At 45.9% G+C, this 27,985-nt stretch overlaps 1 protein-coding gene across 4 annotated transcripts in view; it reads left to right on the top strand.

Annotated features, from left to right (window-relative positions):
- The first annotated feature begins 4,076 nt into the window (after positions 1 to 4,076).
- Positions 4,077 to 27,985, top strand: part of osbpl6 (oxysterol binding protein-like 6) — a 39,694-nt gene continuing 15,785 nt past the window's right edge. The window contains exons 1-11 of one of the 4 annotated variants that reach the window (XM_048978466.1): positions 4,077 to 4,357; positions 16,000 to 16,168; positions 20,221 to 20,343; positions 20,448 to 20,501; positions 20,995 to 21,108; positions 21,200 to 21,373; positions 24,690 to 24,828; positions 25,053 to 25,156; positions 25,916 to 26,008; positions 26,910 to 26,945; positions 27,531 to 27,684. In XM_048978466.1, coding sequence (XP_048834423.1) covers positions 16,034 to 16,168; positions 20,221 to 20,343; positions 20,448 to 20,501; positions 20,995 to 21,108; positions 21,200 to 21,373; positions 24,690 to 24,828; positions 25,053 to 25,156; positions 25,916 to 26,008; positions 26,910 to 26,945; positions 27,531 to 27,684 — 1,126 coding nt within the window. In that variant the 5' untranslated portion in view covers positions 4,077 to 4,357; positions 16,000 to 16,033. Of the gene's footprint in view, positions 4,358 to 5,067; positions 5,344 to 15,999; positions 16,169 to 20,220; positions 20,344 to 20,447; positions 20,502 to 20,994; positions 21,109 to 21,199; positions 21,374 to 24,689; positions 24,829 to 25,052; positions 25,157 to 25,915; positions 26,009 to 26,909; positions 26,946 to 27,530; positions 27,685 to 27,985 lie in introns of those variants that run through there. The other 3 variants (XM_048978464.1, XM_048978465.1, XM_048978467.1) reach the window with 3 other exon arrangements.

The following is a 27,985-nucleotide window of genomic DNA, read 5'->3' as shown; positions in this document are numbered from 1 at the left end:
GTGCGCAAACAGGACCATGTAGGGCTCGCGACTTGCGGCGATTGTTGCGCAAGGTGGCATTGTAAATACCAGACTACAATTCACTGTTTCATCAAGTACGAGTTCACTCGCGTGCTGTCGAACTGTTTGTTTCCCGAAAACCAAGTGCTTTTGTATTATTCCACATTGTGGGTACCTTTTTTTTAATTTCGTACTTATAACGCATCAATGTGTCTTCCATCGATAGCCCTAATTTGCGTTAATCCTAACTGTCAAAATTATTCGTTTCAGTACAATGATCGTGAATGATTTGAGTTCATAATGTAAGGGAGGCAATATTCCACCAAAAATAAATTAAATTTAGAAATCCCTTCATTAATACACCACACTAACTTGGTGATATTGCCTAAGCACCTTAACCCGTCAAGCAGGTGACGCCCTTAATTGACAAACGTAGTCGCAGTTTCGCTCATTGGCATTTTATTTTTGCGCTCAGTCTGAGACGTTTATTAAGTTCAGTATTAATTAGCCTGCTGCCATGAATATAATCTTTTGATTCAATGCAAGTCCTACATAGACACTTGCCAGATGTACTGGACTCCAGAAGAGCATATGAACAATAGACTGATGCTATTAAAAAGGAGGTTGTATATTTATTGATTTTACTAAAGTCTTTGAATATGGTGGGCTTGTTAAACCATGGAATGTTAACAGAAAATGGGCGTACCAGAGCATCTCCTCATAAAGACGCCAGTCAGGACAGAATATGGTGATTAGTCTGAGACTGGCACGTTACATAAGGCTACATGCTGTCACCATACATATTCAGCCTAAATAAAGGAATTAAGATTTGTTGAGAATGTGAAATATAATGTGCATCTCCATGCATGCGAAAGCTGGACAATGAAAGAGCAGCACAGAATGAGTACCAACGCCTTTGAAATTTGTTGCTGGCGAGAACTTAAGAATGTTCTAGACTGCAAGGAAACAAGTGGATTCTGGAACAAATCAAGCCTGAACCGAATCGCTAGACTCAAGCTATCCTCTTTTTTTGGCATATTATGAGAAGACCCAGTGCAGTAGAGAAGAGCGTGTTGCTTGGCCAAGTTGAAGGTAAAAGGGGAGGAGGAGGAGGTCTACCAGCACCAGCGGTGATCATGCCTTAGCGACGTCTGAGGAACTCAGCAGAAGACAGGATAGCATCTAATAAATAAAATAGGGCACATTTTCTTACAGCAGAGCAGTAGTGCTATATTATGAGGTGCTGATAATTACTCAGATATATTAACTCTGTAAACCCAGATGATAGAGCAATACTGCTATGCAATGTTTTGATTGTAGTGATTAGATTTAAAGTGCATGTAGTATATTCTTATTCCATTTTGGGTTGAGTTTTGTGCATGGTCAGTCGAGGGCTTCTTTAAGCACGCGGAGGGAGAAATGCCATCATTTCGGTTTTACGTTTATTCAATTGGCAGCCGCATTTTCACACAGCATCTTGGAAATCAATGTGTCACGGCAGTCCCGCGTGAAGAAGTGGTGAGCAGCGTTAAAAGGAATTTGCATATAAAGCATTAGGAGTTGGCTGAGCTGGGCAAGTTCTAACAAGAGTTTAACAGTCAGCTGAAAAAGCAGATCTTTGGGTCTGGGGAAGTAATGCAGGTCGGTAAAATCAGACCATCGAATGGATGGAAAAGGGTGAATTCCTGTCCACAATCAGGAAATGACATCTTAATGTACAGTAGGTGTAATTTCCATCCATTATTTCATGTATTACTATTCTATACCAGTCCTCTCTTGATGGACACACAACTTTCATAAGTACAGAAAAGTATTAAAAATGTAAAATGTGTTTGTAAACATACCAAATATCAATAACAGATGGCTAGTGGTGGGCTGTGCCTTTCCTCCATTCAACACCATCAGCTTTACAAAGGCCTGTATCAACTGTACTGAGGCTCATATAGATGGTGTTACAGTGGTGTATACCTTCTCTGGGTTTGACCCATGATTGGAAAGCATTTGACTGGCCAAAACTGGCAGGATTCTTCTGTGGCAAATCCTCTCAGAAGTTCATTCAATTTTTGCTGATGGTTGAAATGAAGGGTATGCAGTTTTACAAAATTATTGGTAACACTTTAACTGCACCTTCATAATGTATTTAAACAGCCTTTAAAGAGCCTTTAATTACTGTATATTATGGCCCTAACAGCTATAATATACAGTAATAAACATTATATGATAATAAACATTAAAATCATAATGTTTGTTATTCATGTATATTGAAGGATTTAATATACATTCATATATATTTTATAACAAATATTACAATCATAATATAATCTTTGTTATTAACACATATTAAAGCTGTTAAAATATGTTAGGCTGTAAAGGTATACTTACATGCTGCTTATACAGTAATCTATGAATGAATTATGAAGATGCAATGAATGTTCTACAAGTGCATTATAAAGGCATTACGAAGGTGTAAAGCGCTACCAAATTATTTCACATAACACGTGCATATATATATTGTCAATATTGTTTTCTGAGAGCCATGGTTACGTTATTCTCTCACTTGGCAAGAAGCTATAAAATGATTTTTTTTTTAAGAAAAATATTTTCTAAATTGACGTAAAGGGTTTAAGTTATGCATGCATGTATGTATATATCTTTCAGAATAGTTTCATAACTTACGGGCTTGTGCAAATTTGTGGATTGATTTTCCAGTAAAAATACACATATGTATATGCATAATGTGTGATATCTCTTCTTGAAATGCTTTTAATGTGTGATTCCTCTGCTTAAAATGTCCTACACTTACACGAAAGGGTGGATGGTTCCTTTTGTACCCCTCTTTTCAATCTCACCTCTGTTCCAGTCCTGAGTCTGCCACACTGATATATTTCCACTGGAAATTCTAATGATAATATTTGGTGTCATGGCAACCAAAAGGCTTTGTGCAATAAATAATCAATAATTGATATGAGAACCTTGGAATGATTGATATTGCAAACAAAAAATGATGAAAAAATGTTGTATTAAGTGCTCGGCTGATGGGGTTGGGTTGGAGTTGCTGACCGATATTAACCATGGGAGAAATGGACTATTGAAAACACAATCTGAATTTTTAAGCTGTATTCTAACCACTAGATGGCGGGAGGTACTAACGGAACGCTTAGACTTGGTGGAATATGAGTTTTATACGTCTATCGTGTCATATAATATCATTTTAATATGTAGGCTTTTCAGACGTAAAAGTTAAAACTACTATTCATGAGAGTGGTTACTATAAAATCTATAATTCCCGCATAATTGCCCATATAATTCACATTTTGCTGTAATTACTAGCACAGAATCCATAAGGAAGCTAAGTACAAATATTGGCTCATTTTAAAATGCGATTATACAGCTATAATTCCAGTAACGATTTTCTGGGCATTTGTCAGTTTGCTATGCAGCGTTAAGCAGCTGCGGCTTTAGTTAAAATGCCAACTACCGAAAACCGTGAAAACAGTGTGATTTGATTAGGTTAGTTCATTTTCAAAATTAACTAGTTGTTCTTTTAAACTTGTTTCATGGGTCCCAATGTACGTCTATTTTCCACTTTGCTAGTAGCACCTACTTCCATTTCACTGAAAGGCATCGTTTATCAAAACAAGCGTAGTAAATGTGTATAACGAAAGGTAATGTCATTTTAATATATGGGTATATTAATATTTGACATGCATAACTGCTTGTTGTTTTGTTGTCTCTGTAAACCCTCATTTTAATACTGTTGTTTGCATCTTTACAGATGTTTGGGATAACTTCGCGTAGGCCTGGTGTCCACAGTCCGGCTACACATTGTCCAGCATGCATGTACTGTACTACTAAATTACTAAATTAGACCCTAACCCTAACCCCCCCTCCCAAAAAAAAAAAAAAAAACCTTTGCCTTTCTATCATATAATTGTATGGTAAGGCCATATTTTGACCATGCCTTCCTATTTCTAACTAATAACACAGAATAAGCAGTCATATGACTCGGTGACGCACGCTTATCCACCTTACAGTCCGCGCCACTACGCAGAGACGCTCCATGCCAGGCGTTAGTTCCTCCCGATGTCATTCTTGCTGCAGGGAGGAGCATGTAGGAGCATCACTTTAACTGCATACAAGGGACGGGCAGCGGGGGCTCTCCTATCACCCTTAAATTTTCTGTCAGAGGAGCGGCATCTTAAAAAATAAAACGTGAGGAAAAAAGACCAACGATGATTGCCACCGAGTACTACCGTGCAGCCGGGGACGTGTGACGGATCGCAGCAGTGATAAGTCCAAGCATCAGTTTCCTGCACCAAAGCGAGCGGCGAGACATGTACAATACGGTGAAATCCTGGTAAGCGATATTACAGCGGTGCTCAAACTTACTACGGAAAAAGAACGTGACGGATCGCTGTCTCCTTTGCCGGCTCGTACGCGTTATTGACACATCTGGATTTATTTTGTATTTTATTGATTATACGCCAACGCATTGCAATTATATGAATATTATACGCCGAATCGCACTGTTTGAGCAGGTGAAAGGCATTCCGAGACATGGCCATGATGTCCATGGTGTCTAGCGGGACAAATAAATATGTTAATGGGAAACTTAAAAAAATGGTACAGTGGCATGTGGTCAGATGGAATAAGGATTATCGGATGACTTAAAAATTACAACAAAGGCTTCTGTAGAGCATGGAGGCATAGTTATTACAGATGTACTGCGGTTTAACCATAGTCCGCGGCTTAAGTGAGGACACTAACGCTATGTCATTTGCTGGGTGTCCATTCGTGTTCCTAAGCGGTGTCATTTTGCCGGTGACAAACATGAGCCGGCGAAACCGGTCACCTTGTTTAAGTGTTGAGCTCTGTTTAATGGTTATATTGTATTGGTCGCTGATGAGGTGATCGTGCTCTTGATGCCGAAAATGAAGGTCGGCCCCTTAAACAGCTCGTTTCTTGGTTACAGTTAACAATTTCTGATGGTAATTCCTTTCCTTAGACCGTTTATGCACATGCACTTGGTGCATCCGGGTTGCGTGCACATTAGTCTACATACGTGGCTATCCTGCCCGCTGACCAGCGATCAGCCCTCGAATGCCCGCTTAGGAAGGCGATCGTCGGGCAGCTCTCCAAACACCATTATCTACCGTTTTTAAAAAATCAAGGTCAGAAAACGACATTGCAGTATCTCATATTCAGACATAAGATGTAATGTGGGTGACGACACGGCCGATTTCATGGAGGCTCCCGTGTGACGGCGATCGTATCGAATGTAGAAAAGTCCAGGAAAATGCTGATTACACGGAACGTACCTTTATATCCCTTTTCTACAGCACTGTAAGTATTTTGCTGAAGGCAACATACAGTAATGCCGTAAATGACTTTTCCCCTATATCAGCAGTAATTGGTTGTACTTCCTATACGTCCAAATGATTCCTCAATAGCGCAAGCGTCTTGCACTTTCGTTTTGTCATCATATGTGCGTTGAGACATATAACATATGGCATAAAAACACAGAATATATATGGTGTTAGGATGCTAAAGAGGATGCTCCCCTTAATTACCCCAATCACATCTCGTTGGTTCCGGTTGAGCTGAAAGGCTTTCTGGGTTGCTATAAAAACATGTCAGAAGTACTCAAGAATTTACTAATCTAATGTGATGGACGAAGGAGACGCTCGGTGGGATTAATGGATGAAAGCAACAACAACAAGAAAATGATGATAATAATAATAGTAATAATAATAACGGTATCAATTTCTCATATAAAAGTGAAAGTCCATGGCAATTTCCAAGTAGACATAACTTTGTAGGTCCATTAGTGGTTTGCATAAAAATATATTCTAGAGTGTGGTTATTGTTCACAGTCAAGGCCCTGAAAATGATTCTTGTGTACATTATAAGACTTAAAAGAGTAAAGGGTTGTTTCTCTGGCTTAATAATGCTGTGGTGTGCTTTGAACATCTAACTCAAACAAAAAGACAGCTTCACATTTCAGGTGGAAACAAAACCCTATGTTCTTTCACTGTAATGTGATCGCAGCGCGAGTGTCTGGCCATTAGGGTACCGCTTAATTATGCAGCAGAAAGACGATCGGCATGAATGGGACAGCAGGTAGCGTGATGTTGGGAATGCTTATGAATGCTGGTGGTGGCTAAGCTGCGTTTCAGTTGGAGGGTAAAAGATGGGTGGCAATAGAGTACTTCCAGGGAGACGTGTTCGAGCTGCATGCTGATCGGGAAGCCGTATCGTAATTTCGTTCCTGCAGCTAATTCCTACTATAACCTCGTTCACGTCATCGCTCTACCATATAGCTTAAATGGAACAGTACGGGTGGCATGCTGGGCTCCTCACAAAGTCCGTGCCCCACCTGAATATAGTTTAAGCTGCTCAGAGGTTTGGGGGAGCCTGGGGTATAGGGATGGCGTGCTGTTCTGAGAACAGGTCACTTCTGTAGAGTTGCCTCAGTCTAGTGCAACGCTTTGTGTTTTCTTGGTTTTGTAAGGGTCAGGCTTTTCCGTTGAGGAAATTTCAAAATTTGTTGTTATGTTCATTCTCTGACACATGAGCAAACTTCTGGGAGACCAGAGTAAGAAACAGCTGTGCTTGTTGAGTCCTGACAAAGATTTTATAGCTTGCTGGTTAGTGAAGCTGTTGGAGATTCTGTCGCTTACAGAAAAGTCACACTTACTAAAAATATAGCATAGAAAGAGTCCTGCTGTAAATAGAATTTATTATTGACAGGGACTATTTTGTTTGCTTTAAATATGGCGTGTCCCTCGCAGCCTACGCCCTTTCCCGCTGCCTGATTGCCGTTCTAATTAGGAAATTGATGCCTTGTGCTTGCAACAGCGAATTAGGTTTCAAGTCACTTTGCATGTGAAATAATGAGAGTGGGCCAGTCTGCGATGTCACCCAGCTGCAGCTTGATCCATAGCTCGCCACGCAAAACCATGAGCTGCGATGCCCCTGGGACTGAGTCACTCCTCTGACTGATGCTTGACGAGTTTGACCCCCCCCCCCCCCCCCCCGCTGCTGTCCCCCCTCATCCGCCGCGCCCTCTCCGCAGCACGAAGTCAAATAGTGACTGTGCAGATCAGTCACAATCCCCTTCTGGTAATTGCACAGTATATATCTGTACTTTATCTTCAGGTGCAGCAAATATCCTATGGGAACGAAAACAGTCAGTGGGATTGCAAGGTGTAGCGGCTTGAATGTTTCACTGGAAAAGAACGAGATAACAACGGCAGCTATTAATCTGTGAACTGAATGAATAGCATAATGTTTTTGGCAGTGCTTAACTGTAGTGCAGCCATCTTGACATTAAGGAGCTGTGAGGCACGATTCGGATAAAATTATAACATGTTGTGTCATAATGGTTATGCTCCGACAACAATAGATGCTGTCTACGTATCACACGGTTGTAATTATAAGTGTTGAGTCCCTGTAAATCTGAGAGCCTTTGACATAATAGATTAATTGAACCATTAGATTAACTGGCATTTTGTATACTGGGGGTAGTTTATCTTGTATGCAAAATTGTTATCATTTTCATTTCCCAAGGGTTGTTTGTCAAGTGAAAGGGGGAATCAGTATTTGTTAAGATAAATGCAAGCACAGAGCGCAATGCATTCTGGGTATTCAAGATAGTAGAGCTGGCCAGTAGATATGTTGAGTCATATCAAACTGCGTGCATCATAACATAGTTAGAGGTGTGAAGTGTGCCCATTGATGCCTAGCCGTTGCTATGGAGAACTCTTTCACCATTGAGGCTGCAGGCTGTAGTATTGGTACTGAGACCTCAGCATGGATGTATGTTTGCACATGCTTGTTCTGAGTGCTTGAGAGATGCCTTTCAAGGTTCCGTCCTTGTGGTTCCGCTCCTATTTGTTATCATCAGGGGTTGAATACTGTTTGATTAGAACTTCATTGCAAGTCAGGTGCTGGCCAGAGATATGGCCTGTAATTTGAATACAGGGATCATGAGATAGCTGGATGCAGCTTCCTAGACATCGCAGGTCCTGTATTGAAAGGGATTCTCATCTAGCCCCATTTTAGCAAGAGAAGAAAGTGATCAAATACAGGAGCAACACTGACCAATCCTGGTTCTAAATGGAATCTGATGGGTCAAGAGCAAAAACCATGACACAAGTCTCAACTGTGAAACCCATAATACCAGGAACTCTAGAACAAGGACTGTGACCGAGTTTTTCCTATCTTTCCTTACAGTTGATTGACAGGTTTACCCGCAGCTACACCCGGTCGTCTACTTCAAGGTGACCAAACTGGTGGCTATTTCAGAATCGAGAGGTCAGCTGGTGTTCTAATGGTCTCCCATTCATCAGTGGCAGGATGGCATGGGCTGTTAGCAGTTTCCAAAGTTTGTCCCCTTGCAAACGCACCATTGGATTGACCCAAAATATCCCTGACTGGATCTTTTAGAAGCAAAAATCTGAAATAAGACTTAAACAATCCGTTCTTAAATTTGAATATCTTCACTTTCATGTTTTCCTGAATTACTCAGGGGCTCCATCAAAAAGAGGCAAGCAGTCTTGCTGCATGACTGTCTTAACGTACCATGGGTCTGTTGAGTCATGCACTATTCGCTGCTGAGAGTAAAGGGGAAGTTGATTTTGGCAATTTGCTCTACACAGAGCCAGAGGCTACGGCTGCCGTGTAATGTTCAACATTGGGGCTATTTTTGTGTGATGGGCTCTGAGAGCATTGGACATCTCAACCACACCAAGGCTCAACCAATATACCGGTTGACCCATAAAATCGGCCAATATTAAGGTTCCGCAAAATCATCTGCGGGAAAATCTAACTGGTAAAGCATAGATAATGGGTCTTTAAACGTATATGATGCCGCTCTCTCGCTGGAGACAATGCTGAGGAAATGTCTTTGTATTATAACATGCAGGTCTTTGCCAGAGATTATTAGCAAGTTTGGCCAGCAGAGTTATTGGTGATCGACTGGAAAAGGAAGTATTGTAGTATACCTCTCAAAAATTTCAGGACATAGTTCTCCATTAGTGCAATAGTTTTGTTAAATAGAACAGACAACGTTGCTCTTGTATGAGGGTCCACGTTTCTTCTAACTGTTGTACATATTACAACCATGATTTTCTTTTGTTTGAGTCTGAGAAATCGAGTCAGTAAAGCGTTCTTTAGAATGATCAGTGTCTTTGATTTTTGACTGTACAAAATTATACCGGCTGTTGGGAATTTGTAGCTCCCTAAAACCTGTATCAGTATCAAAGATAACATGGGTTGGGCCCTAAACCTCACATTCCGTCGCCAAGACAGAAGGAATTTGCTGAGATGTCCTTTCATACGGAGGTGAGTTTGGAATGGGAATGAAATTAGTGAGAATATAGGAAAATGGCTTGGAAAGCCGGTGTGATGTGAAGACTTTTATTCACTCTATTGTTTTCTGTGACCTAGAACCAGAAACTGTCTCTCAAGGGAACCTGAATTCTATACAGCTTAAAACAGGAGAGCAGTGTCTTTGTAGGAAGGAATACTCCATGCTGAGATGTTGTCCAAATGATTTGGGTGGGTGTTGGTTTCGCTGGTAATTGCAATGGGCTTGGGGTTAAAACGTGATTTCCTTCTAGAGTTTAACAGCGATGCATTGTGCCAGCAATGGGCGCGGAATGTTCCGGAGCGTGTGAATATCGAAGGGTCAGGTAGCACACTATTGTGGGATTCCAGCATGTGGTGTAAGAATACTTACTTAGGTATGTGTACAAGCCGTGGTGCTCGTGTAGCATGCTGTTCTGGAGGTGACTGTTTGCTGCATGTTTATGGTGTCAGCAGGGATCCTGGAGGAATTGCGGCTCTTGGGTCGGCAGTCTGATCTGTTTGGACCAGCACAGAGGCGACGGTAAAACACTGGTCAGCTGCTGACTCTGCACTTTGATGTGTGAATGGGTTGGCGATGAGGAAATTGAAACCTGGTTTGTCCCAGTGTTGCTTAATGAATCTTTGAGCACTTCTGTAAACAGTGTTAAACAGAAGGACCTACATCAGATCAAATCAGAACCCTGAACTTCTGTCAAAACTTCTTACAGATCATGTTGCTGTATTTGCACCTGTTATCCTGTAAGGGAAGTACTCTTTGGTTACAGAGAAGTGGCCGTTTATCTCAGGGTGTGAGCATCCTGTTAACAAGGTTCATGGCTAAGTGCTACGTCATGCATAACAACTGTTGCTGTTTCCTGTTTCTTGCCACTAACCCTTCTACACTTCCTTCTCCTTGGGCTGTGACACTGTACCCTGCCCACTGTAAAAGCATTTGCGTCAGTGGCAGAGGAGGTAGTTGGGTTTGGGTTGGGTTTGGTTGGGCTGAGAAGGAAAGCTAACGGCCGGCTGCCAATCCAGCACGTGTCCGTCGGTCTCGCAAGGTAAACCTGAGGGTAAATCGAAACCAAATGCGACTGGCGTCTCCAGGTTGCTCGCAATATTCAGCTTGGGGTCTGATGCTGACCTAACTACAAACTTGCTAAGTTTTGATTTTTTTTTTATTTGGATGTGTTTTTTGAAGAGCAGCGATGCCGAAAACCTCTGATCTGCTGCCAAACTGCGGCAGAGTCAAGGGCCCTCGTTTGCATTCACAACTATTTATTTAATGGACGCTTTTGTTGAAAGCGACGTACAAGGCAGGATGGCAGTTAGCTTAGGTATAATGCCGCTAGGCTAACCGGTCACCTGTGACCTGTAACAAGTGCACGATAATTAAGGGAGTAAGAGCATTACCAAACACCAGGGAAGCAGCTACACTTTTGTGAGGCTTTGTATTTTTTTGCCCTTGGTATGTAATGCTCCCCTATAAAGAGGACTTTGTGATGAGGTCATTTAATTGGATTGTAGCTCACAACGTCTATGAGCGGAATTCACAGGAATGGCTCTTGTAGATGCCGCACAGACCGCAGTGAGGCTGCTGAACTCCCTAGCGTCCCTGCTCACATCCCCACACCCGAACCAGGGGTCCAGCTGGACCTGCCATTCAATGAGCCTGCGGACATTAGGGCTTTGTGGGAAGACGACACCGTTTGGTGCCGTTATGGCGGGGGGTGGGGGGATTTTCCCTTTATGGACGCCGCGAGCTAAAGCGAACTGAATAAACCCCATTAATGAGGTCAAAAGCTGCCAGTCTCCGAAGATCCTCCCCTCTTATTCAAAGCAGATCAGACATCATCGTTACAGATCCACTGCCCGCAGACCCTCCACATGGCTGCTGTTGACGCGTGACTGTGCGTCTAACAGTGCTGGGTCAATGTACTTAACACTAAGTTAAAATAGGTGATGCTGTGAAAAGATGCTTCGCGTTTGGGATTTAGGATTGTTGACTGTATGGCAGTTGCCCTTGTTTGGGTGTTCGATGTTGACCCTGGTGTCACTGTCTCCCGGGAAAGTGGCCTGGGAAACACAGAAGGGACTGTCACACCCTGATTAGCATCCCCCGCCTGCCTCCGAAAGACTTCACCAAGAATGGGGAATTTACTCCCACGACAATAGCTGCTTGGTGACTGAGTTATTAAGAATCATTTGTAGTGAAAATGGTGTTATTATTAGGGTCCTGTGATGGGCTGGTGCCCCGTCCTGGGTTATTCAATGCCTTGTGCCGATAGCTTCCAGCATAGGATAAGGCAGGGCTATTCAACCAGGGCTATTCAAATCACGGTCCTTAAGGGCCGAGTCCTGCTGATTTTCCAGCTTTCCTATACCTGTGAATCAGGTGTGAAGCCTCTGACCAATCAGAGTCAGTAATTATTGAACTAACTACCTGGCAGAACAGAAAACAAGGCCTGGATTTCGAATCGGGGGCCATATCGGGTGGGTTATTATTGTGAACTGGCATCTGTAAGTTTTCAGTGGTGTGTGTGTGTGTATCTGTGTGTGTGTGGAATAGTTTTATATTAGATGGGGGGACCAGATGTGCCCCACAATGTGATAAAAACCTGTTATTTTGACCTTGTGGGGACTGCTTTTCAGGTCCCCACAAAAATCTGTGAATGCAATCACAAAAATAAAATCTCCAAAAGTCTCATATTTTGTTTGGTTACTTAGGTTATGGTTAGGGCTGGGTGAGGGTTAAGGTCATCATGCTGAGAATGAGGTTTTGCCCATAGAAATGAATGGATGGTCCCCACAAAGATATAATTGCAAACCTGAGTGCGTGTGTGTACAGTATCTGTGTGTGTATCCTGCGATGGAGTGACCTCCCATTCAGGGTGTACCCCAGCCTGGAGCCCTGTGCTGTCTGGGACTGCCCCCCCCCCCCCCCCCCCCGGCCCCACGCCCATGGCTAGATGGATGGACCGGTAAACAGCAACACTTGAATTCTTCCCTGCAGCCATAAGGCCAAATAAATCAGGCCACTACCTGCGAGAAAATGCATCTCTGCAATCGGAGCAGAGATGACAAAAGCACAAAAACACATATTGCGATTTGACCCAGTTACCCCATAACGACGGAGGCGACAATAAATCCTTCATAGAAAGGAGATCGGTCACTTCTGTGGCTTTCCGGGCACGTCGGGGAAGCAAGAACGTTTGGGCAGTAAATCTGCTGCTCTCGGGCGATTAAACGAGCAAAAGGCAAAGAAAGTGCAATTAGTGAGGCACGGCTTTATTCTGAGAATTTAACACGTGAAATGTAAACGCAGGAGCGATACACAGAGACCGCCTTTCCCTCTAGAAGTTTCTGTGGCAGCTTGGATGGTTTACCCATGCGTGCCAGCTGAGAATTGAGTGATCATCTGTCTTTGCCCCTATCCTAGGGCCGTTTCTTGGCCTGGCTTCAAAACAACAAATTCGCCTTAAACGACTGGCTCAAATGGGCCCGTGTGCCCTGTAAAGGGTGGCCGTGATTGTGGCGTGAAACGAGGGGGATTAACTATCAGGATCGGCTGGCCTGTGCACTGGGATTTGGGAATGCAGCTGGATGCGGTTCAATATGCTGAAATGTAATTAGTAATTCATTAATTAGCAATAATTAAAAGAATTGAATTAATCCAATTTGGATGAATTCCACTGTTTTAGGGATTTTGGTGTCTGTGTTGCTGTGATTAAATTTTGGATTAAAGAACCAGCACTAGATCCATCAATCCATTTTCTGCACTGCATATCCCAGGAGAGCCCTGCATGACCAGCCTGAGGCACAGGGCTTGGTCCAGAGGGCTTGGTCCAGAGGGCATGCAAGTTCTAGTGCGATATTGTTGGAGAAGTGTTTGGTCATTATGTTTTGGATCTCAATGAGAGAGAGCTATGCGCAATCCAGTCCAGTCTGATGATGTTTTGTTGGACCAGCTGCGGTTGTATCATCTTAACAATGATAGTTAGAGGATTTGTATCTCTCCATTGACAGGTAAAGCGCTGTGTAACACAGTTAAGTAGGAGGACAGAACGGTTGTCATCATCATATTTTTTTAAACGTTTCCTGGACACATAGTGAATGGGTGTAACTGCTGGGCAGGTTGTCATGTTGACGCAGCGGTACCTCACCATCCACCGTTCCCGGACGTTGTTGCCACTTTTAATCTCTCCATGAGGTTTTCTGAACAGTTAGGGTTACAGGCTTGGAAACGGAACTGCGGAGAATAAACCGGACACTGGCAGAATTTTCAGTCACAGCGAGGATCCCTCTGGGGACAACATGATGCCACTCACTGAAGGTTGGCAGCATTTTCAATGGTCAGTGCGGGGCACTGTGGGAGAAGGGGCCAAACCCTGGTGCCTGAAGCACGAAAATATTTGAGCTCAGTACCCAAATATGGAGATGGTTAGCCTTGGGTTTTGGGTCCAATCCAAGAGTCCCCAACTATTTATCTCCAAGGGCCAAGTTCCATCAGCAATAGAAAGCCAAGGTCCACTGCATCCAATGATAAATTTAGCTGATTGGGTTGGTCCTCCAACCAGTAAAATTTGAGAGTGGGGGGGGGACAATTACGCATTCCAAATTCTATTCAAATTCCATTATATTTGGTTCCACCAGTTAAACACACGTTGCCCTAGAAACAGTTGCTACAAGTTTCAGACAGAACCTCATCTTTAATAGTCGTGACTTTTGATGAATGTGAGATATTTTGCGTGGGGGGAATCCACAGTTTTGGTTATTAAGCACAATAACCACTGACAAGTTTCACGGAGTCGCAGCCATATTTTCAGTGTGCTGTAGGTCTGGTATGAGGTTACATTTCTGCCTTCTGCTTGGGGGTTACCAGGACTCAGCAGAAATCTTGCTCTAGCTACATCCGGGCCTGGCGAGAGGCCACCACTGAATTACTGTAGCAAAGTGGGTACGCTTAGTCCTCTGCTCGGCAGAGGTGGGAACGTTCATCCAGGTCAGAGATGCTGGATTTGTCCCAGTACGGCCATTAAGGACAGAGAAAGGGGTGGTGCCTGTCGTGCTTGTGTGGCCATGAGTAAATAATGAATGACGGTGTGCCGTGGTACGAGCGTGGCCTCGGGCGTGTGGGGAGCGCCGATTACACGGTGTGAAAACCAGGTCCGCATGGGTTCTGCTGAGAAGACATAATAAAGCCTGACTTACAAGGAAAATAGCTGAATTTATCTTTATTTTGGTAAACTGTCAATGAACTGAACAACTTGGTTGATGAAAGATAATTTGCATGTATCCCATTTAGCCCCTGTGTGGTTAAACGTGATGTAAGGCATAAGCCTGAACCGTACATGCAGCAAATTGGGGCCTTTTGTGAAGTCTCACGGTACCACAGCGGGGGTGGAGACGTGAGGGTTCAGCCAATCAGATGTGACCTGATATAAAAGAGCCAGCTGGGCTCCTCCCCCTCAAACAGCGGGCTGGACAGGCTACATAAGTGGGCAGGATACAGGATGAGAGTCTGTAGACAGCAGAGGAAACAGTGATTGTTGTGTTTTGGTCTTCTATAGAGGGTCATAGGCCCCAGGTTTTGGTCATGTTGTGATTGGGGCTCCTTTCTTTCTTTGCCACATGCTTCATGTTGAAAACCAGCAAAATGGCATCTCACTCTGCCACCCTCCCCCTTTCATGTTTATCTCAGCATAGCCTTCCATTCCACAGACCACCTACCGCACATTAAACCGGAAAGTATCCAAGTCAGCAGGTGTCGCAGTGACCCTGTATCTCAGCTGACACTTGCTGAAGAGCAGTAGCTGCAAAGATGGCATCTCTGTACTGGAAAGACCTCTGATTCACGGCAAAGACCAGTGGGGGTCAGCTTCAGTTGCCGGGGGTGGTGTCCGAGATTGGGCCTGTCTTGCAGGATGGAGACGATAACATCAGTCCCTCTAACAAGGAATGATGAGTTCTGGAGAAACCGTGCCAATGAATATTAGGCTATCAAGGGAGTCATATTTTTCAATTAATATAAACTGGCAAACTTTTGGATTGTGCAGATTGACCATGAGCTGTGTGTCACAGTCGACACTCCCGTGGTGGTTATGTAAGGGTTGATGGTCATTCTTTTTCATCTCTAAATGAGAAGGGAAGAGAAATGAACCTATCGTATGCTTTTGTGTGCAAAGGGGAGCTGTGTTATTGGTTGATAACTGGGTTAACTACCATGGAGCTTAGACAGGAGGGAAAAGGGCTGGGGGGAGATGGTCTTCCCTCCCCTCCCAGGAGAATTACAGGAGTCCACTAGAGAAGGACGGGGCCTGTCCTCCAAGAACAAACACTAATCAGAGGCAGAGGAGGAAGAGCACAGTTTAATAAAGACAGAAAGGGCTTTCAAGTCCAGGCTTTCTATAAATACTTTTTAAATGAATGGGTACTGGCAGGGATTTTTTTAAATAGCAAGTTTTGGATGAGGTCCAAAGCGACTTCTGCAAAACGGTTTGCAAAGAAGTGGGTTTCAGCAGGGTGTGGCTGCTCTCTATGGCATTTCTCAGAAGATGTGTAATTTAGACAAAAGTGGCACCGACACCGGCCGATTGGCAGCACTTTTGGTCGGGATGAGCTGATGATGTCACTTCCTCTTTGCCGCAGAGCCGGGGATCACGTACAACGCCACCTGGAGGCCATGTCCCATCACCACAACCGGAGTCCCCAGACCCGCGCCATGAGCGCCGAGGAGAGGAGCTCCACACCCAAGACCTCCACGCCCACACACAAGAGCGCTTCATCCTCCTCTTCCTCGCAGCGTGACAGCCGGCAGGTGAGCGGCGCAAGGGGGGGGGGGTACTCGGGGACGGGCTTCTGGGACACCCCGCAGACGGACCAAAATGGGTCAGGGAGGCTCAAAATAGCTGAGGAGATGCAACGTGTCATGGAGGGTTTGAGCAGAGCTGTCAGGCAAGAGCAAGGTTAACGGGAAGGTTAATGCGAAAACTAGACGGTTTCTGTTCAGAGGTTGCAATTTTCAGCCTGACAGTTGCAGTTTTCACTTTGTTCTCACTGAAAGACCATTAATGTCTGTCCTAGGGCTGTTTCCCATGAGACTCTACCAGACACCATTTTGTTTTCATTTGAAGTATGAAGTATTAGTGTCATTAGCATCTTTAGTGTCTTTAGCATTTTTAGCATCATTAATTTCTTTAGCGACTTCAGTACGTTTAGGGGATTTAGCATGTTTAGGGGAAGCAGCATCTTCTGCATGTTTAGGAGGTTCAGCATCTTTAGTGTCTTTAGCATGTTCAGCATCATTAGCATGTTTAGCGTCTTTAGCAAGTTCAGCCCCGTGTCTATGCTTGTAAATGGTGTCCTCTCACCCAGCAAGCAAGGGCTCCCACGAGAATGGAGCTCCTGCAAAGACCTGCATGTTGTGCATGGCGGTTGGGACGTCAAGCTTCCCTGCGGGGGCCATGTGAATAATTAATGGCGGTGTGAATGGGGAGTGGGCGGTGTGGGCGGTGCAGTGCCGGTAACCCCGGGCGATGGCTTCCAGAGAAGAGCCTGGCGCATTGTGCCAACGGGAGCAGCCGCTCTTAATGAACGCACCCCCCCCATCCCCTGCCAGCTCCAGTTACCTGGGTTTCCGCTGTTTACAGACTACATCTCCCGAGCTTTTCGTGCATTCCTGACGATGTTTGGGGTTGGGAAGGGGGCGAGAGGTACAATAAACATTTCCCTCTGATTTCCTGAAAGTGATACTCCTTTGATTAGAGCCAGGTACCATGTTTACCCCTTCCACCAAATTCATGCAGAACGCTGAACTGCTCTTTAACCCACCTGGGTTAAAGTGTTCAGCTTATAAGACGCCGCAATGCCAAACATATTGGTCTTTCTGAGACCTTGAAGTCACCTCAGTTTAATATTCATTTCTGAAAGAGCAGCTGTACACTGTGGTAATATCTCATTTACTGTAAACAGAGTAACAGTGCTTGTAAAAAAATAAAAATAAAAATCAAATAGTTCTTTATAATGTCAGAGACGTCAGATTCACATGCCCCTAATGGGGTAATTATTAGTGTGTTTCTAACTGTTTGGGCTGCATGCAGTTTACTGTAAACACAGTTAATTCAAATAGACCCTTATTTTGAAGGGGAACATATTTCCCCTGCCGGACTGGATTTTGTGGCTGTATGTTTGTCAGCGTTTGTTTCGATGAGCTCGTCTGCCTCAGAGGTGATTATACCTTTGAATTAAGTCGATTCCAATTGTACTTTGTGTCCTATTGGTTTACGAGATCAGCTGTGCAGTCGCAAAGGCCGTATATAGATGTGGATATTTGGTTTCAGATAATTCTGGCCGGTGCTGTATTCAGCTGCGCTCTGGCTGCCACAATAACAGTTACTTTTAGAGGAATCCCAGCACACTGAACGCGGTACAGTTTGTGCTCAGCTTCTGTTTATCCGCGATGTGTAGGTGTGAATTCCCAGCATTCGTATCAGCCTGGATGCAGGGAAACCCGCCCCCCACCCGCTTCCACAAACAGACGGTTTACGAGCTGGGGGCTCCTCTCCAGTGCAGGGCTGTCCTCAGCTGAGGGGATACTGAGACTAGCGCAGTTGATTGGATCTTCTCTGGCCAGTGATGACTGATGCTTGCAGTGACTGAGATGCTGTTGGGGAGTTTCTGGATGCACTCGTATGACGATGCTGGCAGTGTCGTAAAATACCACCCACACTCATGAAATTGCACCTGCCGCTCAGTCACTGGAGGGTAGGGACTCCAGTAAATCACTCCGCGTGACATTGGGGTGGGCGGAGACTGTGCAAGGACCCCCTTTGTCATGTGTGTTATGTGCCGTGTCGATAATGGTCGCTGTGAAGACCTAGAGGTATGCAGAGTAGTTTGAGCCAGGTGGTCACAGCTTCTCCAGCAGCTCTGATGGGCTTTGTCTGATTGGTCGCTGCGGGGAGGCCATGGACCAATTAAAGGCATGATTATGACAGAGCTGTGCTGAGCCTCTGAAATGAGCTTGTCTTAAGACGGAGCCCCAGATGGAGAGGGAGAAGTCGCTTGGGTGCACAGACAACTTCATCCGATCACATAAACCTCCGGGTTAGGCGGCTGCCGCCCGCATTTTGGGGGAGTAGTCCAGGCACCACCTGAAGCCTCCGTGGACCCTCCCATCTCACACCGCATTGCTGCTGACTTGCACATTCCACACACATGCACACACATACACTCCCCTAGGGAGATGAGGGGGTGTTACATGCCGACACTGAGCCGTCCGCGTCTGCGCTTTTCCCCATCCCAGATCGATTGTGTTTATATTGTCCAGCAGCAGCCTAGATGCTCTGTTGCGCCACACACACTGCCCTGCACACACTGCGCAGTACACACTGTGCAGCACACTCTGCCCCACACACACTATGCAGCACACACTGTCCTGCACACACTGCGCAGTACACAGTGTCCCAGACACACTGCCCCGCACACACTGCCCCATACACACTGTGCAGCACACTCTGCCCCAGCACACGCTGTCCCGCACACACTGCACAGCACACAGTGTGCCACACACACTGCCCCATACACACTGCTGCACACACACTGTGTCCTGTGCACTTGGCGGCAGACCTCACATACCCACTAATTCATTAGCCCCTTGACTTTTGAGCGTTTCTTGTTTTTCATTTCCGGATGATTCTGTCACCGTATTTGCTGCCCGTGCTTCAGCCTTAGCTTACAGGAAATCCCTCCATTTGGACCTGGCTGCTCCGAGCTTCTTCTCTGATTCTGCTCCTCCCACCCTGTGGAGAGAAGCTCCTCCAGCAGACGTAGCTCGCTGACACTCGGCATTTCCTTTTAAGCTGGGGTGGGGTTGTAACTCGTAATTTCCCTCAGGGGAGCATTTGTCCTCTGCCTGTGTGATATGGCTCCTACCTTATTGCAGGTAGGAGGAGGGACCTGGGACTGCAGTACTGGCCTCTGAGGGGGGCACGTGTTCACACTGCATACGTCGGCTTGGGAGGGGGGCAGAGGACAAGGATAAATATGCACAACTTCATGGTCTGAGAACAGTGAGCTGAATATACTTCTTTATGTAGTAGTGTTTGTTACTGGGGGTGCAGTGATTAGCACTGTCGCCTCACATCTCTGGGACTCGGGTTCAAGTCTCTGCCTGGGTCACATGTGTGTGGAGTTTGCATGTTCTCCCCATGTCGTCGTGGGGTTTCCTCCGGGTACTCCGGTTTCCCCCCACAGTCCAAAAACATGCTGAGGCTAATTGGACTTGCTGAATTGCCCGTAGGTGTGCATGTGTGAGTGCATGGTGTGTGAGTGTGCCCTGCGATGGGCTGGCCCCCCATCCTGGGTTGTTCCCTGCCTTGTGCCCATTGCTTCCAGGATAGGCTCCAGACCCCCCGCGACCCAGTAGGATAAGCGGTTTGGAAAATGGATGGATGGATGGATGTTTGTTACTGATCACTGATATGGTGTAACTGTTCTACTTTCGAGCCTGATTCAGTCCTAAATCGCTTTATGCTGTCGCAGTTGGAGGTAAATGATGCAGTCTGAGCAGGTTAAATGAAGTACACAAAGCGGGGAGGATTCCCTCATTTTCCTGGAGACATGCTTTGGAAAGAACCCAGTACAGGACGATCGTGTCGTTACCATTTTTTCACTCCAGAGGAAAGCTGCTGAGAATTGTAGACCAAGCAAAAATGCTAAGTGGGAGCGCACCCCGACGAGGGCAGGAGAGCACACCGTCGGGGGCGGGAGAGCGCACCGTGGGGGGCCTGTCGATCGTGGGGTTCTGTCTGTCGTGAGCCGTTTCCCCCCAGTTTGTGAGCCTCTCTCACCTACCCGCTTTTCCTAAAGGAGACGGATAGCTGGGAGATCATCGAGGGGTTGAAGATCGGCCAGACTAACGTCCAGCGGCCAGACAAGCACGAGGGCTTCATGCTGAAGAAGAGGAAGTGGCCCCTGAAGGGGTGGCACAAGGTAGCATCGCTTGGATATGGCCTGCAGTCTTGGCGTACGGGACACTTTCCCTCACTTGGCCCCATCCTCTCTCCTCTAACCAAACCGTGTCTTTACATCACCAGCGTTTCTTCATTCTAGACAACGGGATTCTGAAATACACCAAGTCACCCATCGACGTAAGTAAGGCCTCCTCTGTGCCTCCTCTCCTATCACGCATGGCATGTCGCACCCCCCAGCAGTGGGGGCCGGGACTCATTCCTCTCGCGTGTGGCTGACCGAGGCCCGTTGTAACTGCCTCGCATTAGCAGCCAATGATGTCAGCAGGCAGCAGCCCTCAGCAGATCGATAATTTGCAACCTTTTGAAGTTTATGGTTCGTCTGTTTTTATGGGACCCGCTAAAGTCACTGGTCAATTTTAGATTTTATTATTTTCATTTTCTGGAATGGCTGAATGTTGACGCTAAAACTGGGGAGGCAGGCACCCGGTTTATTTTTTTCTTCGGGGTGAGATAAATAAAGATGTCCCAGTTGTGTTTGTCTCTGTGAGAAGCGAACAAACATAGTTGAGCTAAAGCTAGCCTGAAGAGTGCCTGCCCTCGCGCTCGCCATTCTGACCCAGCCCTGTGCTGCCATCGCCGTCACAACTTCGCTTCCATGCCACTTCCAAAGATCCAGAAGGGAAAGCTCCATGGTAGCATCGACGTGGGCCTGTCCGTGATGTCCATAAAGAAGAAGGCCAGGAGAATCGACCTGGACACCGAGGAACACATCTATCACCTGAAGGTGAGCGCTGCCCCACTGCCGGTGAGGGGGGGGGGGGGGGGGTCACTGTATCAGTGCCTCACGGGGTCACTGATGCCCCTTTGCCACACAGGTGAAGTCGCAGGAAGTGTTTGACTCCTGGGTGGCCAAGCTGCGGCATCACCGGCTGTACCGGCAGAACGAGATCGTGCGCTCGCCCCGCGACGCATCCCTGCGGGCATTTCCTCCCCCTGCCAGCCGCCCAGAGTCCCCCCAGCCGCCCACCACTGCCGGGCACGAGGCAAAGGTAAAGCCCTTGGCGTCCCTACTTGCTCTCCGCTCCGCTTTCCATGGGGTCTGCTTTACCCCACTGCCCATCCCCAGCGGCCTGTCTTTGGCACGCCCCCCCCCCTGACTGCGCATTGCTGCAGCGAGCCACAGGAGGAGCACTCGCTGGGGTGTGACGGACGCGAGAGAAGAGCGGCGTTCCGGCCCGACTGGGATAATAATGACTCATTTGAGAGCCTCGCAAAAAAAGCCGATTTGCCGGACCCCCCCAAGCCCGGCTCCGAACGCCAGCACCATGCCGACCTGCTTTTGCCGGCTCCGTTTTTGGGATTTATCCTCCCGATACCTTTTCTAAAAAAGGTGGCGCTTTGGCACTCGGTCAAGCTCCTCGTCGTGGCGTCAGACCCCTTAACGAGTGGCAGGGGAAATTCAACATCAGCATTATTTAAAGGCCAATGAGTGTCCGCTTAGGCGGGGCGACGAGGAGGTTTCACACTCCGTCATTCTAGCAGATCACGTGGATTAAAATATTGCCCTGGAAATTCAGCTCCCAGTGTGCAGCCGTGCCGTTGCAGCTGTTAGTTCTGCACCCTCAGAGCCTTTTGTCTCCTATCAAACTATGGTGTTTAGTTTTCTCTCCCTCGTCATTCTCTGGCTCTTATTTACGGTATTCTGTTCACCCTAAACTGAGATAAACTGCTGTTTGATCGCGTGTTAAGTGCTTTGCAACCATGTTGGCAAAGGTACTATATAAAATTGAAATGAATTGAATTTTGCTGACTGCTGGTCCAGGGTGACCCCAGCCTCGTGCCCTGTGCTTCCTGAGAGGGACTCAAGCCCCCTGGTGACGCTAAGCAGGATAAGCTGTTAGAAGATGGGTGGGTGAATGGATGGAATTTAATTGTTTACCTTTTTAATAATAGGTGTTGCAAATACAGATTGGGGGGAAAATGAATGTCTACACAACTCTGCATTTGAAAAAGAGTTGAAAACCGACTGGAAATTATGAATGGGATGCATGCATTGTTTGGAATGAAATGTCGTATTTGGCTGTTAAGTGGTGACATTCAGGGCTGGTTAGCTGCCAGTAATTGGGCCAGCCTGTCTGATTAAATTTCATTACATTTTAATTACTTTCTCACCTGGTTTACGCTTATAGCTACCGGAAAGATCACATGCCATATGCATAAAATAAAACCCCCCCACGAGAAAGGCAAATATTTCCATGGAATCAGCCCCTGTCCCTTAAAGAACCCCCAGTAAACCCACTCTCTCAGTAAGACTTCCCTATCACAGGTTATATAAGGACAGACAGAGGGGTCTGTCACTGGACTGTGTGTGGCTTTACTGTGGACCCCGACCCACGCTTTGGCCGTCCTGCTTGTTGCCCGATTAATAAGCCAGCTGTGCATAATGATGCCTTGAATGCGCACTGTGGAAAATTTCAAAGCATCCAGGATCACCTTGAATGAGAGAAGCAGATAAGCAGATTACTATTATAATGTAACTGTCATTGACAAAACTACACCTTATGGGGGGCAGATTAAAGGTGGGGGGTTTGCCCTTGAATCACTTTATACCAGACGTTTCGTTTTATGAAAATGTGAGGCTGGGGGTGAATGGTAGAATTATTTTTTTTTTTTTTTAAACTAAAACAACACTTTTCTAAAACAAGTAAAAATATTATGTTATAAAAAATTAGATGTGGCCAGTGTTGTTTTCTGAAAGAGAAATACTGTATATAGAAAAGTATATATAAAGGTTTAATATCTATAAATAGACACGAAATTGTATATGTTCATGTATTCGCTCAGTGGCCAGTTTATCGGGCAAACCTGCTCCCTCAAACAGAGAATCGTGGGGCTGCAACTGCAATACATACAGCTTGGAGACTGGATCAAGAGGGTCACTTACTGTTCAGCTGAGCGTTACAGTTGTCTCATCTAAGTGGCATTGAACCTGGTGTGATTGCTGCCGTACTTGCCGGCTTCGGCATCTCAGAAATCCCACACTACTCGGATTTTTATGCGCTGCGGTGTCTAGACGTTTACGGAGAATGGTTCCGTGAACAGTTACATCCAGTCGGTGGCATTTTTGTGGCCTAAAACAGCTTTTTAAATGAGAAGGTCAGAGAAGTAAGGCCAGCCTCGTTAAAGCTAACGGAAAAGGCCACAAGTGCAAAAATAACAGCTGAGTATGACTGTGGTCTACAGAAATGCTTCTGAATGCTCAATCTGTTCATTTTTCAAGCAGTTTTTGAGGGAGAAGTGCATCATACTGCTTAGGTATACCTAATACAGTGGCTACTAAGTGTATGTCTGTACATTCCATCTGTGCTCATTATAAAAATATATGAATATTTTTATATGTAACTACAAAAGCAGCATATCCATGATAACCATACGTGCCCGTGTTTCGCCGACTGACTTTCTAATTTAGATGGAATACGCCATTCTCCTCAGTGTACTGATAGCGTTTGACATCGAATTGACAAATAAAAAGATAATATTATGAAGATATCTATTTAACTAACATTTATGTTGGTACTAGTTAACATTTTTGGCATTATTTTATATCGCTAATTATAACAACTCAGATAGTTAGCTAGCTAACTAACATCACTGTTAATTGTGAATATAAAGCGAATTAGTTTGTATCTTGTTGACACTGACAACTATGGCTTTCTGACAACAATCTCCGTAAGTCCATTTAAAACATTAAACCCTACACTAATGGCTGCGTAAAGACAGGTTTCTCTTGCGCTGCTAAGGGTGTCTCATTATGTTGTTTTAGGTTCATTTTGTAAAGTATTTTGTGAGAAAATGTGTTTGTTCAATGATGGATTTTTGGAGGTGCAGTACGTGTGTCGGACAGAGACAATATATTAGCCCGGTGTCACCAACTTTTGTCAGTTGGCTGGCGTGAGATTTTCAATTCAGCATAAGTCTGCAGAAACATTCACATGTTTGTAACAGTTTTATCACCCTGTAAATAGTCCGTAGGGTTTGCAAACCACCCCAGCGCTTTTGATGTAGCTGATTTTAAGTTTATAATGGAATAATAGAGATAATACGGTTTTGCCATAAGATTTCCTGCATAAGGAAGGGTGAGAGTGTGAAAGCGTGAGTGTCACTCTAGATGCCTGAGAGCTGGCAGCCCTGATTAGTCCTGACGGGTGAGGGCAATGTTCTCGGGCTATGGACAGATCACCCAGATACCGCTTCTCAGACAGAGTAGCACTTGAACGGTTCCATTCAAAGGCCGGTATTTGAACGCATGGAATCAAAGCTTCTGGGCTGATCTGAGCGGGCTTTCCTCCAACTTGCTCTCCGCAGGCCAAGCCCACCAGCCTGCCCTGGCAGCCCCCGGCCCCCAGCAGCAGCAGTGGCAGCCTTCCAGCCTCGTACAGCAACGGCCAGAGCAAGGTGGCAGCCTGGCTGCTGGAGTGGGAGGAGATGGATAAGTGTGCCGAGGGTGAGTGCAGCGTGAGTCACGGGCAGCGTGTGGCCGTCCGCAGGCCTCCGGGCCCCTGCGGTGCGGGAGAGGCAGGCCTCAGCTGTGTCAACACAACCAAGAACCAGAGAAAGAGCCCATCAGAACCTTCTCCTATGCCACTGGTTCTCCTGACTGACTTTGACCAGGTGGAACAGTCCCTTTTCCCTTCAGTGATGTATCCCATGTCGTGTGTTTACTTCCAGAGCTTGCTCACTGCCAGTCCAACCTGATCGAGCTCAGCAGGCTCTTGCAGAGTCTGGAGATCCTGCAGAGGACCCAGTCCGCCCCGAGCTTCAGCGATATGCAGGTAATGCGTGCCACCATGCAACAGTGAGGCAGTTCCTTACGCTCGCCCTTGCAGGCTGGGCACCCGCTGCTCTGACCTGTGTTGGCTCACAGTTTAGATCACGAGAAGCTGAGCGGCATAAAAAATGAACCAGAAAACCTTTTAAAGCAGGGGTCACCAACATGGTGCCCGCGGGCACCAGGATGCCCCCAAGGACCACCTGAGTCGCCCACGGACCTGTTATAAAAATAGCACAACTCACCAGTAAGCAGCGTGTAAAATTAAATTTTATCCTGTTGCTGTTCTTCTTTAATCACATTTGCATTTATATAGATTTGAAAATAACACTATCTAAAAAAAGCATTTAAAACATGTTTATTATACATGGAGTTTAGGTAAGTTTAGGAGGGTGTTTCAAACTGGTAGCCCTTCATATGGCTCAGTACCCGGGAAGTAGCTCTCAGTTTCAAAAAGGCTGGTGACCCCTGCATTCTCTTTGACTTCGCGGTTTGTTTTCCTGTGTTTAGCTAAAAGCGAGTGATTACCAGTCATGTATTTATCATCCTCGGTTTAACTCATAGGTTTGACGCAGATTTTGAACTCGTCCCATAGTCTGTCATTGCTAACACCGGCTGGTTCTGGGGTCATTCCATCACAGCCAGAGCCTCTCCTGGTGCAGTGCGCGCCATAGAATGTGCCGGATGCATAGGCGTGGGAATGGGTGCCTACGTGCTGTCTCACTGCCAACCTCTCGTGTGTTTCTGTTCATGTGCGCCATAGGCAAATTGTGTAGATATGTCAAAGAAAGACAAGCGGGCAAGCAGAAGATGGAGAACAAAAAGTGTCAGCAAAGATGCAAAAATGCAGCTCCAGGTACCTGCCCCCCTGCCGTCTCCCCGGTGACCGTGTGTGCCACGCTGCTTCGCTGTGTGTAAACCCCGTCGCTTTCCTACGGCCTTCTGGGTAATGCGGTTCAGGCAGTGTGAGAGAGAATGCTCTTGTCAGAGAGCCCAGGTGGTCAGTGTATGAAGCTACCACCACAGTACCGTGATATACTAATTACCCAGCACATTACGACGTAATTCCTGCCTGTAATGCTAATTTAACCACGACAGTTTACATGACACTATCATTCATTTTATGCATTTTTAAAGTCCCCGATTTAGGTTCTTACATTTTATCCGCCTTTGAGAGGACATGATTGAATGCCTTTTTCTATCAGCGCTTCAGTATTTCCTGAGCTAAAACTTAGACGCCTTCCTCTGGGTCCTGATAGAAAGCCACTGCTCACTGTCCAATGAAAATAAAGGGATCTGAGATTTTAGAATTTAGTTGTCATTTATGCTTGAGTCGGAGTATCAGAATTGACATTGATGATTTGGAGGTCGGATACTGAACTTCATATCTACATCCATGAGGGGTTATAGTCAGATGTCCAAATACTGAACGTTATTTCTGCGTAGTGCAGACATTCGGATTTGGCCCCGGACAGACCAACGCAATATAGACATAATCTACACAGCTGGCAGACGTCTCCTGATTGTTGGGTAACGATTCTATCCATGCCTGGCCTCTCCGTCTGACACACAGTGCGTTAGTCTCACTGCAAGGTCAATGTGACTCAAAACACGTGAAAAGCACACATTTAGTACGGACACAGCTTTTCCCTCTAAAAAAGCACATAGGTGCCCATCCGTGTGCCTGTCTGTGTGGCCGACCCGTGTCACTCCCTCTGGACTGGGCTCGCGTGTCTGACTCTCACCGTCTTTCACAGGTATTTTGTTCTTTCCAGCACTCGAGACGTGTCAAAGTAAGAGCCCCCTTCCCTTCCCCCCGTCCACGTCCCCTCGGTCCTCTCTTGGGACACTGTCATTTATGGGTTTTATCTGTCACACTTCTAGAATCTGGGAGTCGAAACACTTCACTTTCTTCGCTGATACTATAGAATTGCCACAATACTATAATTACTATAATTGGCTTTTTATATTAAAATGCTTTTATTTTTATGAAAATTTAGTTTTTAAAAACTCATCCATACAATATTTTACACTTGATCTAGACCCCAGATTTTTGTCACACAGGGAACGGCAGTGTCCCCATGTCGGAGGTATGGGATGTGGGTCTTGTGTAGAGTCGGGATGTAACCAAGGGGCTTTCTGCACCTTCAGGGTCTTCCTCTGGGAGTAAACAGCCTGCTTTTTCCTCACAGGCCTTGCAGTGTTGTCGTCTTGACGCCTTCGCGGTGGTGGGCTTTGGGGGTCAGTGTCAAGCCTGTCACACGGGTCCTTTCTGTCTCCCTCGCTGCTGCCCCTCCTCGTTATTCCACGCTAACCGTACGTGTACCGGGTTACTGGCTCAGGTTCCTGAATCGAAACACCCCCCCATCTCACTCCAGGTTCCCCTGAATGCCAGGTTGCATTCCTCCAACCCCAACCTATGTGCAGACCTTGTGGATTTTCAGACCGCGGTGCCGAGGCTGTCAGATGCCATCGAGTGCCCCCCCGACTACATCAAGCTGCAGGAGGACTTCTGCGTTATTGCTCAGAAAGGTGGGGGAGGGGGGGTGGGGTGTAGTAGCAACATGGCAGACAATTACTTAAAGGACTCAGTGATATCCCATAATGCACTGTGCCTGTGTACAGTACGGTTGAATAAACTGGAAACTTGTTTACTTAAATTGGCTTAATTCATGTGAAGGAAACTGCAGTTTATGTATATATCACCTCAGCCCCTCGATATTTTGGAAATTTAGCTGGAGTTTGAGCCCGGTTACTTACGTAGTCCCCTGACGCTAATGCCATAGTTACTGGATGAGTTCTCACCTTGACTGAGAACATAACACTGCCTTGT

This window comes from Brienomyrus brachyistius, chromosome 16 (assembly GCF_023856365.1).
Source record: "Brienomyrus brachyistius isolate T26 chromosome 16, BBRACH_0.4, whole genome shotgun sequence".
NCBI lineage: Eukaryota > Metazoa > Chordata > Actinopteri > Osteoglossiformes > Mormyridae > Brienomyrus > Brienomyrus brachyistius.
This window is presented reverse-complemented; position numbering and strand designations above follow the sequence as displayed.